Source organism: Schistocerca nitens, chromosome 2, assembly GCF_023898315.1.
Source record: "Schistocerca nitens isolate TAMUIC-IGC-003100 chromosome 2, iqSchNite1.1, whole genome shotgun sequence".
Classification (NCBI taxonomy): Eukaryota; Metazoa; Arthropoda; class Insecta; order Orthoptera; family Acrididae; genus Schistocerca; species Schistocerca nitens.
In genome coordinates, this window is record NC_064615.1 from 292,597,048 (window position 1) to 292,613,421 (window position 16,374).

The 16,374-nt window shown below is 41.3% G+C and overlaps 1 protein-coding gene across 1 annotated transcript in view; it reads right to left on the reverse strand.

The window, feature by feature from the left end:
• Nucleotides 1–16,374, reverse strand: part of LOC126236045 (BMP-binding endothelial regulator protein) — a 748,120-nt gene that overhangs the window by 478,710 nt on the left and 253,036 nt on the right. Inside the window, exon 2 of the mRNA XM_049945081.1 lies at nt 569–656. Within this exon, the coding sequence (XP_049801038.1) occupies nt 569–632 (64 nt within the window). The 5' untranslated portion in view covers nt 633–656. The remainder of the gene's footprint in view (nt 1–568; nt 657–16,374) is intronic.

Sequence of the window (16,374 nt, forward strand, 5' to 3'; positions counted from 1 at the left end):
GAACTTTTCCCTTTGCACAAACACCCACTCTCTGTAAACTGTTTATACCAACGTTTAATACACCACCTATCAGGAGGTTTAACACCATACTTCGTTCGAAATGCACGCTGAACAACTGTCGTCGATTCACTTCTGCCGTACTCAATAACACAAAAAGCTTTCTGTTGAGCGGTCGCCATCTTAGCATCAACTGACGCTGACGCCTAGTCAACAGCGCCTCAAGCGAACAAATGTACAACTAAATGAAACTTTATAGCTCCCTTAATTCGCCGACAGATAGTGCTTAGCTCTGCCTTTTGTCGTTGCAGAGTTTTAAATTCCTAAAGCTGTGGTATTGTTTTTGAATCACCCTGTATTTCGCCACAAGACCGCATCGTAACTGGTATCAGACGTCATGGCGCGAACACAGCAGATTTCTTCCCGAGTTCGCCTCTTGTCGCCGTCACTCATGTTCTTCGATACAGTGCTCAGCTGCTGATCGCGCCCGCCTGGAGTGTGAGAGGTGAGGCGGCAGGTGGCAGCAGTACAGACGCAGTGCAGTACAGTACAGAGAGAGACGGGTACTCACCGTTGATGAGGGAGCCGGCGGCGAGACCGCAGGCGGCCAGCAGCACGAGGGAAGGGGCCAGCATGGCGGCCGGGCTCTGCTTGGCGACCTGCGAACACGAGGAGGACACGTCCATACACTTGTCTACAACCCGGCAGGGGCGCTGCGCGCTCGGTTGTGCGCCTTGGCGGACTCGCCACCGAAACTCACTAAGTAACGTCCTCAGTGATACAGGAAAAGCAACACTGTGTGTACTTTTCCAGACAGGTTAAAATATGCAACTATTAAACCATTTTGTAAGGAATAGAGGGTCTATACAGGGGCGATGTTCTTGAGGACAATATTATGGAAATGGAAGAGGATGTAGATGAAGATGAAATGGGAGACACGATACTGCGTGAAGAGTTCGACAGAGCACTGAAAGACTTGAGTCGAAACAAGGCCCCGGGAGTAGACAACATTCCATTAGAACTACTGATAGCCTTGGGAGAGCCAGTCAAATTCTACCATCTGGTGAGCAAGATGTACGAGACAGGCGAAATACCCTCAGACTTCAAAAAGAATATAATAATTCCAAACCCAAATAAAACAGGTGTTGACAGATGTGAAAATTACCGAACTATCAGTTTAATAAGTCACAGCTGCAAAATACTAACGCGAATTCTTTACAGACGAATGGAAAAACTGGTAGAAGCCGACCTTGGGGAAGATCAGTTTGGATTCCCTAGAAATGTTGGAACACGTGAGGCAATACTGACCCTACAACTTATCTTAGAAGAAAGATTAAGGAAAGGCAGACCTACATTTCTAGCATTTGTAGACTTAGAGAAAGCTTTTGACAATGTTGACTGGAATACTCTCTTTGAAATTCTGAAGGTGGCAGGGGTAAAATACAGGGAGCGAAAGGCTATTTACAATTTGTACAGAAACCAGATGGCAGTTATAAGAGTCGAGGGACATGAAAGGGAAGCAGTGATTAGGAAGGGAGTGAGAGAGGGTTGTACCCTATCCCCGATGTTATTCAATCTGTATATTGAGCAAGTAGTAAAGGAAACAAGAGAAAAATTCGGAGTAGTAATTAAAATCCATGGAGAAGAAATAAAAACTTTGAGGTTCGCCGATGACAATGTAATTCTGTCAGAGACAGCAAAGGATCTGGAAGAGCAGCTGAATGGGTTGGACAGTGTCTTAAGAGGAGGATATAAAGATGGACAACAACAAAAGCAAAACGAGGATAATGGAATGTGGTCGAATTAAGTCGGGTGATGCTGAGGGATTTAGATTAGGAAATGAGACACTTAAAGTAGTAAATGAGTTTTGCTATTTGGGGAGCAAAATAACTGATGATGGTCGAAGTAGAGAGGATATAAAATGTAGACTAGCAATGGCAAGGAAACCGTTTCTGAAGAAGAGAAATTTGTTAACATCGAGTATAGATTTAAGTGTCAGGAAGTCGTTTCTGAAAGTATTTGTATGGAGTGTAGCCATGTATGGAAGTGAAACATGGACGATAACGAGTTTGGACAAAAAGAGAATAGAAGCTTTCGAAATGTGGTGCTACAGAAGAATGCTGAAGATTAGATGGATAGAGCACATAACTAATGAGGAGATATTGAATAGATTTGGGGAGAAGAGGGGTTTGTGGCACAACTTGACTAGAATAAGGGATCGGTTGGTAGGACATGTTCTGAGGCATCAATGAGTCACCAATTTAGTACTGTAGGGCAGCGTGGAGGGTAAAAATCATAGAACGAGACCAAGAGATGAATACACTAATCAGATTCAGAAGGATGTAGGTTGCAGTAGGTACTGGGAGATGAAGAAGCTTTCACAGGATAGAAAAGCACATAGAGATGCATCAAACCAGTCTCAGGACTGACAACAACAACAACAACAACAACATAAGGAATATGACAAGGAAAACTTAAATAATTATAGTCCAGTTTCCTTACTGACTGCAGCCCTTGTGGCCGAGTGGTTCTAGGCGCGTCAATCCGGAACCGTGTGACCGCTACGGTCGCAGGTTCGAATCCTGCCTCGGGCATGGATGTGTTGTAAGTAGGCTGTTTAGGTTTTTTTAATGGTAACGCCACGTAGCGCTCTGTATGAAAATCACTGTCTGTGCTGTGTGCAGTCTGTGGCTGGGTAGCATTGTTGGGATTTGCTATTGTAGTGTTGGGCAGTTGGCTGTTAACAGCACGTAGCGTTGCGCAGTGGGAGGTGAGCTGTCAGCAGTGGTGGATGTGGTGAAGTGAGATGGCGGGTTTTTGAGAATGGATAATAATCTGGAGGTGTGTCCGTCAGAAACAGTACATTTGTAAGAATGGATGTCATGAACTGCTATATATATTATGACTGTTAAGGTAAATACATTGTTTGTTCTCTATTAAAATCTTTCATTTGCTAAATATGCCTATCAGTAGTTAGTGCCTTCCATAGTTTCAATGTCTTATTTAGCTGGCAGTAGTGGCGCTCGCTGTATTGCAGTAGTTCGAGTAACGAAGATTTTTGTGAGGTAAGTGATTTGTGAAAGGTGTAGGTTAATGTTAGTCAGGGCCATCCTTTTGTAGGGATTTTTGAAAGTCAGATTGCGTTGTGCTAAAAATATTGTGTGTCAGTTTAGTGTTGATCAGAATAGGTAAAGAGCGAAATGTCTGAGTGCATTCAGTTCTGCTCAGCTGTTTGAAAATCAAATAATGTAAGACGTTTATCAGTACAGTAATTAATTAATTTTTCTAAGGGGACATTTCATATGGCGACCCTGCCAGGATACCTCACTGGAATCTTCTGACTTTTTCTTGTAATTTGTGCAATTAGTGCAGCCTTTGTTTATTGCTAGTGTGTAATTGTAGAGAGAATTTCCTTTGTAGTTGTAGTTTTTCATTCTTGTACAGTAAAACAGTTGTGGCATGCATGTAGATTTGCACCAAGTATTTCACAGCTGCGCTTGCAATTAATGAGATATTATTTTGAATGCTATGTTAATGTTTTTCTTATTTTGCTCTTCAAATTGTGCTTTTCTGTGTTGTCGTGTGAAATATTGTGACAATAATTGCGTGCGAAAAACGTAATACTAGGCTCCAAAGTAAACTGAGAAATGACAGTGAAGACGAAAGCAGTGTGTTAGCGCCACCGTGTAATGAATTAACTAATGTTCAAAGTAGTAATTTAGTAATTGTGCATAGGGAAATGGAGCAGGCTGCAAATAATGGTGTAAGCAGTGAAAGAATTAGTGAGCAGGAAAGTATTATCGATCGATCGGTCGGCAACAGCTTGCCTCAGGAATCCGAAATGACAGGACACAAAGTTGCGAATACTGTAGATTCAGGTTTTGCGTCCTCGCCATTTTCTCAAATAAGTCAAGACACATTTTCTGCTTTTCAAAATGCGAATATTGCCGGTTCAAATGCATTGCGAAATAGCACTGAGGAACATGTTTCAGACAACAGTGAATTGTTATTACAATTAATGCAACAAATGGAACAAAAGTTTCAAAAGTTAGACACAATGGAACAAAATCTTCAAAAGTTAGACAAACTGGAACAACACCAGAGACAAACACAGCAACAGTTAGACACAATGGAACAAAATCAGAGACAAACACAGCAAAAGCTTCAAAAGTTAGACACAATGGAACAAAATCAGAGACAAACACAGCAAAAACTTCAAAAGTTAGACACCACACTTGAACAAACACGTGAAGATTTAACTACTGAGCTACATAACACTGAATCGAAATGTCAAAAAGTCTGTAATGACGTAAAAACACAAATTTGGGAGCATTTTCAACCTATTTTTTCGCGGCATGAAAATGCATTACAGAATCATGAAACAGCCATAAAAGAACTGCAAACCATTGTTCATGAAAATCATGAGACCTTGTGCGCTAAAATTGACTCAGTTGCATCTACCGATTCGGTTACGCTACTTGCAAAAACTCAGGAAAACTTAAAGGACACAGTAGATACGATTTCAACATGAATGGACACTTTGAAACTTGGTTCAGTAAAACACACTGAGGAAAGAAGTACACTATCGGAGAATGTAGCCGAACTTTCGGATCAGTTCACTAACTTATCTGCAAAGGTAGATGATGATATGACTGACACAAGACCCGTAGCCATCACTGACACAGAAGAGTATGAACGAATTAAGAAACTCAAACAAACTCAGAATCAAATTAATACGCAACACAAAAGAGAAATCCGGGAAGTACAAGATCAGTTGGCACAAGTAATACAAGAATTACATATTGTAGAGGACACTCGCGCTCCAATACGGGAAGAGGGACATAGAAATACGGAACAGCCACAAAATAATAACACGGGGCACTTCGGAAGTTATGAAAGAAATTGGCAAGGTACACCGAATTTTGAGATGGAACCGCCGAAACGACGTAACAATGACCGACATGCGACTCGCTGACATGATGATTTTGGCTATAAGCTGTTTATTACTGCACATAAATTCAAAACATTTAAGAATTCCGGCAACGGCATTAATCCATAATCGTGGCTTCATCAATTCTCTCATTGTTTTCCTCCCAACTGGTCATTAGAGCACAGATTAGAATTTATGTGTGGCTATTTAGAGAATGAACCAGCTGTAAGAATGCGATCGGTCATTCACGATTGCCACAGTGAAGGAGAATTTTATCATGCCTTCCTCTCAGCATATTGGTCTCAAGCTACACAAGACCGAGTAAAACATAGCATCATAATGATGAAATATTTCGAACAATCTGAATTCTCCAGTCTTGTGAAATATTTTGAAGACATGTTGCACAAGAATCAGTACCTGTCAAACCCATACAGCCCCTCAGAACTGATCCACATTTGCTTAATCAAATTACCTGAAGATTTACGACATATTATTTTGGCAGGATGTTGCAAAGACGACATTGAAGCTTTTCAGGGACTCTTACAAGAATTAGAAATTGACACTGACAATCGCGGAACGCGAAAACAGGAACACAACAATTACAGGTCACATCCATCGCAATTCCGCGATGAAAGGAATAATAACTGGACACGACAAGGCTATTCTCACAACACAAATCGTGACCAAAACAGACACCACCCTTATGACAACCGTTGACAGAGTAGTAATAATTACAGGGAAAGATCACCTCTCCGCGGTAGTGACTATCACAGAGACAATCAGAGAAACAGACAATATGGGAACCAAACTAATTATTATCAAGGGAGACAGAAAAGACGCAACGGGCCAGCGCGCAGTTCCGATTCAGGGAGAAATTCTCCACCACGTGACCGACAAGAAAGAAACTATGGAATCTACCGACATGACGACAGACGATATGATCGTAACGACAGACCTGAATTGCATCAGAACTGGCGGGATTCAAACAGGGCAGGGCCCTCTTGACAAGGTGAATTTGTAGAAGTTAGGTCTCCCAATCCCAATAAGGACGCACGCCAACAAAGAGATAGTAGACAATAACTAGCACAGCAGGCAGCCATGTGCGCCGGCTGGCTGAGAGAAAAATAACATAGACGCTAACCTTGAGAAAAATTCCAGTATTCTTTACCGACGTATACCGCATGATAATTGCGTTCAAGTTGAAACTCTGAGTACTATGAAGAGTAAAGGATTGCACCACATTTCACATGTAAAACCGTTTATTGAGAGATAATCTGTTTTTTTAACTTAGTCTTTGCTATAAAATTTTTCACTTCACGTTACTAGTACTCTTTGTCACGCTTAGAAACTGTTAACATGCAGCTACGTTTTAAAATAAACTATCCAGTCTACAACCTAGGGAACATATTCAGACAGTAATTACGAAGGCATTGTTATAGGGAACAGACGACACAGTGTTATTGTGTGTGTATATTCTTGCTTGTTAGTTGCACGATTACGTAACAACTATAAGGCTTACATACTTAGAACATATACTGCTAACGAGATTTTAATGCAACATTTTGGTTTAGTTGAGAAGGCATTCTTTATTTGAAGTACTTTCTGTGAGATTAAAGATGACTTAGTATTTGGTTTCTTTGACAGCTACACGATTATATCACGACGCTACTAATATGTGACACAATTTACTTTGTTGCTTTTGCGGTGTTTCTGTTTTATGTCTGCACCGTTTTTCTGAATTCTTCTGGAAAGGAAAAACATGTTTTAGTAGTAACTTTTGTGGTATAGCTACAATGAGACAGCCTTTTCCGTAGCACAACAATACGTCACAGCACAGTACTTTCTTCATTACGGCAATAAGCGTAATAACTAAGATATCTATACGCAAAGCATTTCACTTTTGTTTATCATGAGGTAAGTACATTGGCTTCTGCAGAACGTAGCTTTCGGAGGACGATAACTACGACACTTCCACAGAGATTATCTTACAACAAGACGCACAGTTTAGCGCTACAGTACACATATTTGAGTGATTAATTTTGTACTTAAAACATTTATTTTTAAAGATTTTTGAATTACAATGATACAAAGGTTTTCCGTGATACGTTTCATTCCATTGCTGTAAACTGTAACACCTGAGGGTATAATTACATTAATCCTCAGGGGCTACACGCCAACTTTGTGTACCATGTGTTTGGCAAGCACAAGGAGCCCTAGATAATGTGGTATTTGCTTATACAACTTTATACATCGGTACCATATTTCTCTAACACATAAATTACACAGCTATCTGATCATTTAACTGAGAGAGACAAACATTTTTTTGCTGCATCAGTGACAGATCTTTACGCAGTTACACAGTTGGATAACTTCACACTTATGAAATTGTATTTTGTCTGTACTTTGTGAACTGTTCATATATTTTCGGAACCATTGTGATACCATGAGAGCTTTGAATGATGTATTTGGTAAGGGATCATGATTTTTGAAGTACGTTTGAGGTAGATGACTTTATTGAAGGTCTTGAAATTATTGAAAGAAGCTGCGACGATTCTGAGATGCGACTGACTCTGATTTATGAAAAGGATGTTGGAAACCAAGAATCGTACTTTAAGAGTTATGAAATGTGTGTATATGCGTGAATGTATCACAATGCCGGCGAAAATTTTTTGGACACTGTTATATTTACAGGATTTTGTTTCTACACATTTGTAATGCGAATTCTCGACCTCTGAAATTTTTTATATGAGACTGTCACTGTAGTGCAAACTGCTGTCATAAACATTTCGGTAAGGAAGCTAAGTGACCCAGGTGGCGCACAGGTGTGCCAGTAGCCTGCAGAAAAAGCCATTAGGTAAAAAAAAAGTGTCATTATCCTCGCTATTGACATTTCTTTGTAGAAAGCGTCGCAAATGCGACACGCTTAAACTTGAAAACATATGATTACACTGTGGAGCTCTTAATTTATATTTGCTAAAATGCCTAATGAAATGATGAGAAACATTTTACATCTATTGTCTTTCTAGTTGAGAGATTGCTCATTTTGTTTAATATCTAGGTTCTAGCTGCACTGCAGCATTGATTAAAATAAAATTTTATAGATGTACTAATATAAATATTTTCTGTCTACAGATCCAGTAAATAATAATTTTGTGATATACTTCCAAAAAAATGAGGGAGCACAAAAAGACATTTCCCTTCACAGGAACTGCATACATAATTTTCTTTTCAAGAACTTGGTAATTTATTTCATAGAATAAGTTTTTGTGGTGCACCACTTTAATTACATAGACATTAAGATGTGAATAGACATTTCCCTTATCTGCATTGTTGTCTTTAGTGTACTATTTTTTCTGCTTGAGCTTTGTCATGTTTAGATATTAGTTATTGCATTTGCTGTTGCTTTTTGCCAGGCATAGTGCTACTAAATTTCACTTTATATTACTCTGTTTTTACTACTGATTTATTTTTCTTGTTGCTGCACATTGGCTCATATTAGTTGTAATGTTGCATTTGCTTGGTAATTTAGATTTACTGTAGCTTGCTTTGCCAATTTCCATTTTTTTGTCATTGCTGTTTGTGTTAATTGTTTTGTGCTGTTGCATTGCCTCGTCCCTGAGTTTAGCATCTGAGCTCAGTAGATTTAGTTAGCTTAAGAGGGGTAGACTATATAAGAGAATGAGTTGCGATGAGTTGCGATGAATTGGAAGAAATGCATTGAGAAGTTTTACGAAAAAAGTACAGAAAGCAGGTATAGAGAGCACTTTTTGAAATAATGAAGAACGAAGGGAGATCTCCAAGAAGTGAAGAAAGTTTTGTTTGCAAGATACTGCAGTAAAACAAACCCTGTCCTTTCCCTTTCTGTTATTCCGCTATGTGTTTGTGTACTCTTGTATATTTGTGTTCTTCCTGTCTTAATGTGTTTATCTGATGAGAGTTACATTGTAGAATTTTTCTGATAATATGTTATTTACTTTGTAAAGATGTTTAGACATTATTTATTCTGTTTTGTTGCTCATATGTGGAGGTGATGTTTCAAAAGTTATTCTGATCTATATGTATGTACTTATGTCATAATTCTTGTAACACTGATGTATATGTTTATTTCTATTCTTTTGTAAAGCCTGTGTTACTACAAATGTTATCTGTACTGTTATGTTCTTTAATGATGTATTTTGTACCATTGTAATTGTATTCTTATATTGTAAATTTATAATTGTATAGACGCTAGTTCTTCAAATTAAGTATCATTTCACTGCACACGTTTCTGTTGGTCGTAATATATGCACAGTATGTGAGAAGTTGGGATTGTTAGTGCTTGCACATGTGTTGATAATTCAGCAAGGGACTGGATAAGAGCATTGCTGGTTCTAAGGACATTCTAAAAACTTTGTGAGTGCACAAGTGGTGGTTTATGGACTCGCTATATTCTCCGCAAGACTCTTCGATGGTGATTGTGCACCTGCACAGTCGCAACAGATGGCTGTTGGCCGTCTCTACAAGGACTACAGTGGGTCTGCACCTTTGATGACCCACCAATACCATTATTTCTACAAGGACCGCAGTGGGTCTGCACCTCTGATGGCCCACCAATACCATAATATCTACCAGAACTGCAGTGGGTCTGCTCTGTGATGACCTACCTACCAATATTCTTCAAAACTTCGACTGACTCTGCTGTAGGTTTGCTCTGTTGTGGACCATTACCTGTCTGCATGTCAAGAGTCAGCACTGTCTTTCCGTTGGAAGGACAACACTACTACTTCAAGACTGCATGGAAATCCACTACTTCTGTGTGCAATTTCTTTTACTAATGAGACTTTGTGAAAAAAACTATAATTACTATTATGATGAATGATCAGGACTGTCTTTATGGACTGTGAGAAAATTTTAGCTTTTGACCAACATTGTATCAATAAGTGTGTGCATTTGATTTCTTTGTTATTGTAATTATGATTATGAAAAATTTTTTCAAATGTGTATTGGTCACTGCCCAAAACAATTTGTAAAATTTTTTGTGGGGAGCATGGGGGCTATGTAAGTAGGCTGTTTAGGTTTTTTTAATGGTAACGCCACGTAGCGCTCTGTATGAAAATCACTGTCTGTGCTGTGTGCAGTCTGTGGCTGGGTGGCATTGTTGGGATTTGCTATTGTAGTGTTGGGCAGTTGGCTGTTAACAGCACGTAGCGTTGTGCAGTGGGAGGTGAGCCGTCAGCAGTGGTGGATGTGGTGAAGTGAGATGGCGGGTTTTTGAGAATGGATAATCTGGAGGTGTGTCCATCAGAAACAGTACATTTGTAAGAATGGATGTCATGAACTGCTATATATATTATGACTGTTAAGGTAAATAAATTGTTTGTTCTCTATTAAAATCTTTCATTTGCTAAGTATGCCTATCAGTAGTTAGTGCCTTCCGTAGTTTGAATCTTTTATTTAGCTGGGAGTAGTGGCGCTCGCTGTATTGCAGTAGTTCGAGTAACGAAGATTTTTGTGAGGTAAGTGATTTGTAAAAGGTATAAGTTAATGTTAGTCAGGACCATCCTTTTGTAGGGATTTTTGAAAGTCAGATTGCGTTGCGCTAAAAATATTGTGTGTCAGTTTAGTGTTGATCAGAATAGGTAAAGAGCGAAATGTCTGAGTGCGTTCAGTTCTGCTCAGTTGTTTGAAAATCAAATAATGTAAGAGGTTTATCAGTGCAGTAATTAATTAATTTTTCTAAGGGGACGTTTCAGTATGTGATGTACTTAGGTTAGTTAAGTTTAATTAGTTCTAAGTTCTAGGGGACTGATGACCTCAAATGTTAAGTCCCATAGTGCTCAGAGACATTTGAACCTTACTGACTTTTCCATCTCTCACTTAATGAATAATACACTCTTCTCACGCAGTGCAGAAAATATAAAACCAGTGTTTTAAAAAGTTGTCGACAGGACACAGGATCGATGAGTGGGAGTAAGCGTGTGGGGTGGCGTGAGCAGCTTTGGGTATCGGCTGTGAGGGAACGGCTCGGCCCCTCGTGGCCGGACCAGCCATTCGATGGCCGGCGTCCGGCGGAACGCCGTAACTCACGCCGGCAGTTCAGCCCACAAGTCAGGGCCGGCCTGGACCGCAGCCAGCGGCCGCGTCTCCCGACCCAGGGTCGTTCCCAAACACAGTAAATATTATTGGTACGAAATGAAGAACCGAAAGCTACTCCCCATCTCGGATACTCCCTTTCTGAACTGCTTTCTCCTAAAATTGCTTGTGGGGCTCTTAAGACCTCCTGTGGAAACGCAGTGTTAATTTTAGAAGTAAGAAGGGTTCTTTTGAGTTTAAATAATCGAAATTTACGGTCAAAGTTACGCGAAGTAGATCTCTGAGAACCGTTTTCTTCACAATATCTCCATTGTTACTGCGGTCACGTACTGTTTCCGCATAACCAGCGACTGGAGCAACATCTGGAGGTGTACGGTTGAAAGTTGAGAACACGGCTCGAAGCCTGACGAGCTCTCGGAGAATAACCATAATTTATTTTGAAATTATTTACTGTTACTTTTAGGTAAATAATTTAGAATAGAACACATGGGACAGACATGTAAAAATTTCACAATAAGGTACTCTGAACATTTAATAGCATTGAAAATCGACAGCGCACATTACAAAATTCCAGACTACCTCACTGAAAACAGCTATCGCCCCAGAGGCATAGAAAAAGACCTCCAGCCCTCAAGACACAGTAAATCTGTACCATTTATTAACGACAGAAGGAAACTAACACACCTAAACGTCATTAAACAGGGCAAAAAAGTCATCCATGATCAAACAGTAGTCTGCAACAGAAAATTATTCAACAATTTAACAGAACTATCAAACAAAATATGCGCTCCCACACGCACAGACACATATGAGCTCACACACACACACACACACACACACATTCGCGCGCGCACCTAGCCAAACCCACGCTCACACTCTCTCTGTCTCTCTCTCTCTCTCTCCCTCTCTCTCTCTCTCTCTCTCTCTCTCTCTCACACACACACACAAACACAACTGAACAAATTCAAACTTCGAGGCCGCCAACTGCAAACAAGACAGTGAAACAAACGACTGTCAACACTGCGTCTGGAACGCAAATGTACAGTCAAAAGTGTCTGTAAGGCACAGCAAAATAGTAACATTCATAATTCGCGAATGACCATGAGAAAACTTAAGTAAACGCTGTTATAAATCCGCAACAGATTCTATCAATAGCAAATCACACCATATACTACTCCAAATCAAAACCTCAATAAACTTTACCGATGTTCGCTGGTAACTTTAAACATATAATCAAAAACAACAACACATTTATCAGGCAAATAATAGCCAAGTAGAGCTCAGGGCAGGTTCGCTACTGAACTGTTTATCATCAAAAAGAGGCATATGCAACTATTTTACCGAATTTCTTAGTTTAGAGGTTATATTTTAAACAAAAAAAAAACAGTTCAGACGTTAATATATCATCCTTGTGTTGCAGATGACATGCTGTGTTAATATATATTTGCGTCTGATTTCTGTTGGGAGCCACAGGACATACATAAGGTAAAAAAAGGCCAAGTACACTATCTAGTCAAAAGTATCTCGACACCAGTTAGTGGACATTAATATGAGGAGGGTCCACTCCGTCTTTACGACGGTTTGAAGTCTCCTGTGGATATTTTCTGAAAGGATGTGGAGGTATGACAGCCAGTTCTTCCTCATGAGCCGCGCGGGCTAGTCGCGCGATCGAGGCGCCTTGTCACGGTTCACACTTCTGCCCCCCGGCGGAGGTTAGAGTCCTCCCTCGGCCATGGGTGTGTGTGTCGTCCTTAGCGTAAGTTAGTTTAAGTTAGATTAAGTAGTGTGTAAGCATACGGACCGATGAACTCAGAAGGTTGGTCCCACAGGTACTTACCACAAATTTGCAAATTCGCCAAGAGCCGCAATTAGAAAACATAGGGTTCAAAAATGGCTCTGAGCACTATGGGACTTAACTTCTAAGGTCATCAGTCCCCTAGAACTTAGAACTACTTAAACCTAACTAACCTAAGGACACCACACACGTCCACGCCCGAGGCAGGATTCGAACCTGCGACCGCAGCGGTAGAAAATATAGGGTCTGGAGCAAAGTCGATGTTGTAACTCATCCCAAAGGTGTTGCACTGGCTTCAGGTGACGTGTCTGCGCAAGCTACTCCGTTTCAGAAATTGTATCCTCCACAAACCCCATAGATGTTCCTTTGTGACAGGGTGCATTGTCATGTTGATACCAATAAACACGATCTCCAAACTTTTTCTCTACTGCACAGAGTACACAACGGTGTAAAATGTTTCCCTGCAAGAAGGCGGACCCTCTGCAATTCTAGTTTTCTATCGTATTTTGGAGGGGGCTTTATGATTGTAAATATCAAAGCGAATAAAAAAAGAAGAGCCACTGTGAACGCGACCCCAGGCTGTGTGTGGGGGCCACGCACGGCTGCCCCGGTGCCAGGAAGTGCGTGTGAGGCGGCGCTATCCCCCGGCATCGCACGCACCGCGGCCGACAGCGTGCTGGGCCTCTGCCAGGGGCGCCGACGCACTGCGTGCTGACCTCGTGTAACCCCGGCGCCGCCGTCGCGACGCTACAGGGGGCGGCGGGTGACGTCAGACTGACCCCGTGTAGCGCCGGCAGCACTCTGCACTGCTCCAGACATCCCGGACACGGCCGTGTCCCCGGTCCCAGACGACGATCTGTCATCTGGCACGTAGCGCCGCTTGGCAGGACGACAAACTGTGCCACTGGGTGAAGTGCGTCATTCATAACGCACGCTGCGTGGCTGGAACACAGATCCACTGAGGAATCCATAAACTACGCGAGAGAGAGCGACGCGTGGCATCACTAAGCAGCACAGGCAGAGAGATTTATTCAGACTGCACTCACTCTCCGTAGATGGAATGGCGGGACCGTAGCAGCCTGGGTAACTAGGAATAAAATGTTCGACCTGTTTCACTGAACTGACTTATTCTTCAGGCTGTAGCTCCTGCTGTGATTAAGTAGACTGTTTGCCAATAACGGCACCATTTGCGGAAATACAGGAAGATTCGACCGAACTACTTTATGGTCTTGTCCCGCTCCCCCCCCCCTTCCCCCTTCCCCTCTCGTACCAATCCCGAGTCGCCGACATTAGTAACCGTTTGCGCACTGTTATGATCCCTTGTGCCAACTTTTACACTGAAAGTAAACTTTCAGATCGAAAATCCCTAACCATTACTTTTTTTCCTTTCTACGAGAGGTAAATAAGAGATTCATAAAAAGTTAGAGAAAGATGAGTCTGCAACAAGTTATCTAATGAGTACAAGGTTGGTAATCGACAGTTACTGACATAAAAAAACCAAAGACGAGTTCACAAATTTTTGCTTCTAGGTTCATTCTACTGATGGATCGACAAGTCCTAAAACTATGAGGTTCGCTGCTGCTGTCTACGAGTGGGTGCTTTACACAGAAATCATCACGAAACCTCTCTCTGGTTCTACTCTGTGTGAAAAGGTAATTCAATTTACTGAAAATCATGGATGGCCATCGAATTTTAAAACAGGCACCGACTTGTTAAAACGCTTAAGCCAAGGCACGGTATTTCTGAGCTTCAAATGCAAACAGAAAACCTGTCTACGGATTCTTTCAAAACAAAACTAAGGGACGTATTAAACGTAGAAGATTATACTCCCGGGGTCGATTACAATACTGACAAACTGGGCTCAATTAGAAAGCTTTCCTACGAAAACTTCTTACTTCACGTCGTGAATTAGTAGCATCTGGTAACAAAGAAAGCAAGCATAGTATTAATGCTTTAGCTTGTGCTAATGCTACTGGTCGGCACCAACTGCCTACGTCATTGGTAAATGTAACATGTACATCTACATCTACGTCTACATTTATACTCCGCAAGCCACCCAAAGGTGTGTGACGGAGGGCACTTTCCGTCCCATTGTCATTACCTCCCTTTCCTGTTCCAGTCGCGTATGGTTCGCGGGAAGAACGACTGCCGGAAAGCCTCCATGCGCGCTCGAATCTCTCTAATTTTACATTCGTGATCTCCTCAGGAGGTATAAATAGGGGGAAGCAATATATTCGATACCTCATCCAGAAACGCACCCTCTCGATACCTGGACAGCAAGCTACACCGCGATGCAGAGAGCCTCTCTTGCAGAGTCTGCCACTTGGGTTTGCTAAACATCTCCGTAACGCTAGCACGCTTACCAAATAACCCTGTGACGAAACGCGCCCCTCTTCTTTGGATCTTCTCTATCTCCTCTGTCAACACGATCTGTTACGGATCCCACACTGATGAGCAATACTCAAGTACATATAAAAAATGGTTCAAATGGCTCTGAGCGCTATGGGACTTAACTTATGAGGTCATCAGTCCCCTAGAACTTAGAATACTTAAACCTAACTAACCTAAGGACGTCACACACATCCATGCCCGAGGCAGGGTTCGAACCTGCGACCGTAGCTGTCGCGCGGTTCCAGACCGAAGCGCCTAGAACCGCTCGGCCCGGCCACACACGCCGGCAAGTGTATATCGAACGCGTGTTTTGTAAGCCATCTCCTTTGTTGATGAACTACATTTTCTAAGGACTCTTCCAATGAATTCAACCTGGCACCCGCCTTACCAACAATTAATTTTATATGATCATTTCACTTCAGATCGTTCCGTACGCATACTCACACATGTTTTACAGAAGTAACTGCTACCATTGTTTGTTCCGATATCATATATACAATAAAGGTTCCTTCTTTCTATGTATTCGCAATACATTACATTTGTTTATCTTAAGAGTCAGTTGCCACTCCCTGCACCAAGTGCCTATCCGCTGCAGATCTTCCTGCATTTCGCTGTAATTTTCTAATGCTGCAACTTCTCTGTATACTACAGCATCATCCGCGAAAAGCCGCATGGAACTTCCGATACCATCTAAGAAATCGCGTTGTTTCAATCACGTTACTATGACTATGATACCTGTTGTTTACACTTCACAAAAGAGCGCCTGTATGGACAGGACGATTTTCATGGAATGGCTTATGTTACGTTTTTGTAATCTATGTAAAAGTTCATCAGTTAAAGAATGACAAAAGGGAGAAAACATGATTGTTCCTTGAAAAAGCATCATCTCATCCATCATGTGATACATTACAGGTAAAGGACGAGTTCAGAAACGTGATGTTTCTTCCGTCTAACGTTATTCTCTTATTGCAGCCCCTGGATCAAGGCGTTATTGAGACTCTCAAACAACACTGCAAAAGAGAAATGTTACGTAAATTACGGTTACAAAGGAAAGTGGACGGAGAAGAAAATCTTATGAAATCATAAAAAATTTCGAAGGCGCATCCTACATGATAGGAATAGCGGGTGATAAGAGTAAAGGAACAGAATTTGAAAAAAAAGGCCTTGAATAAAATTTTGTGTATGGTGG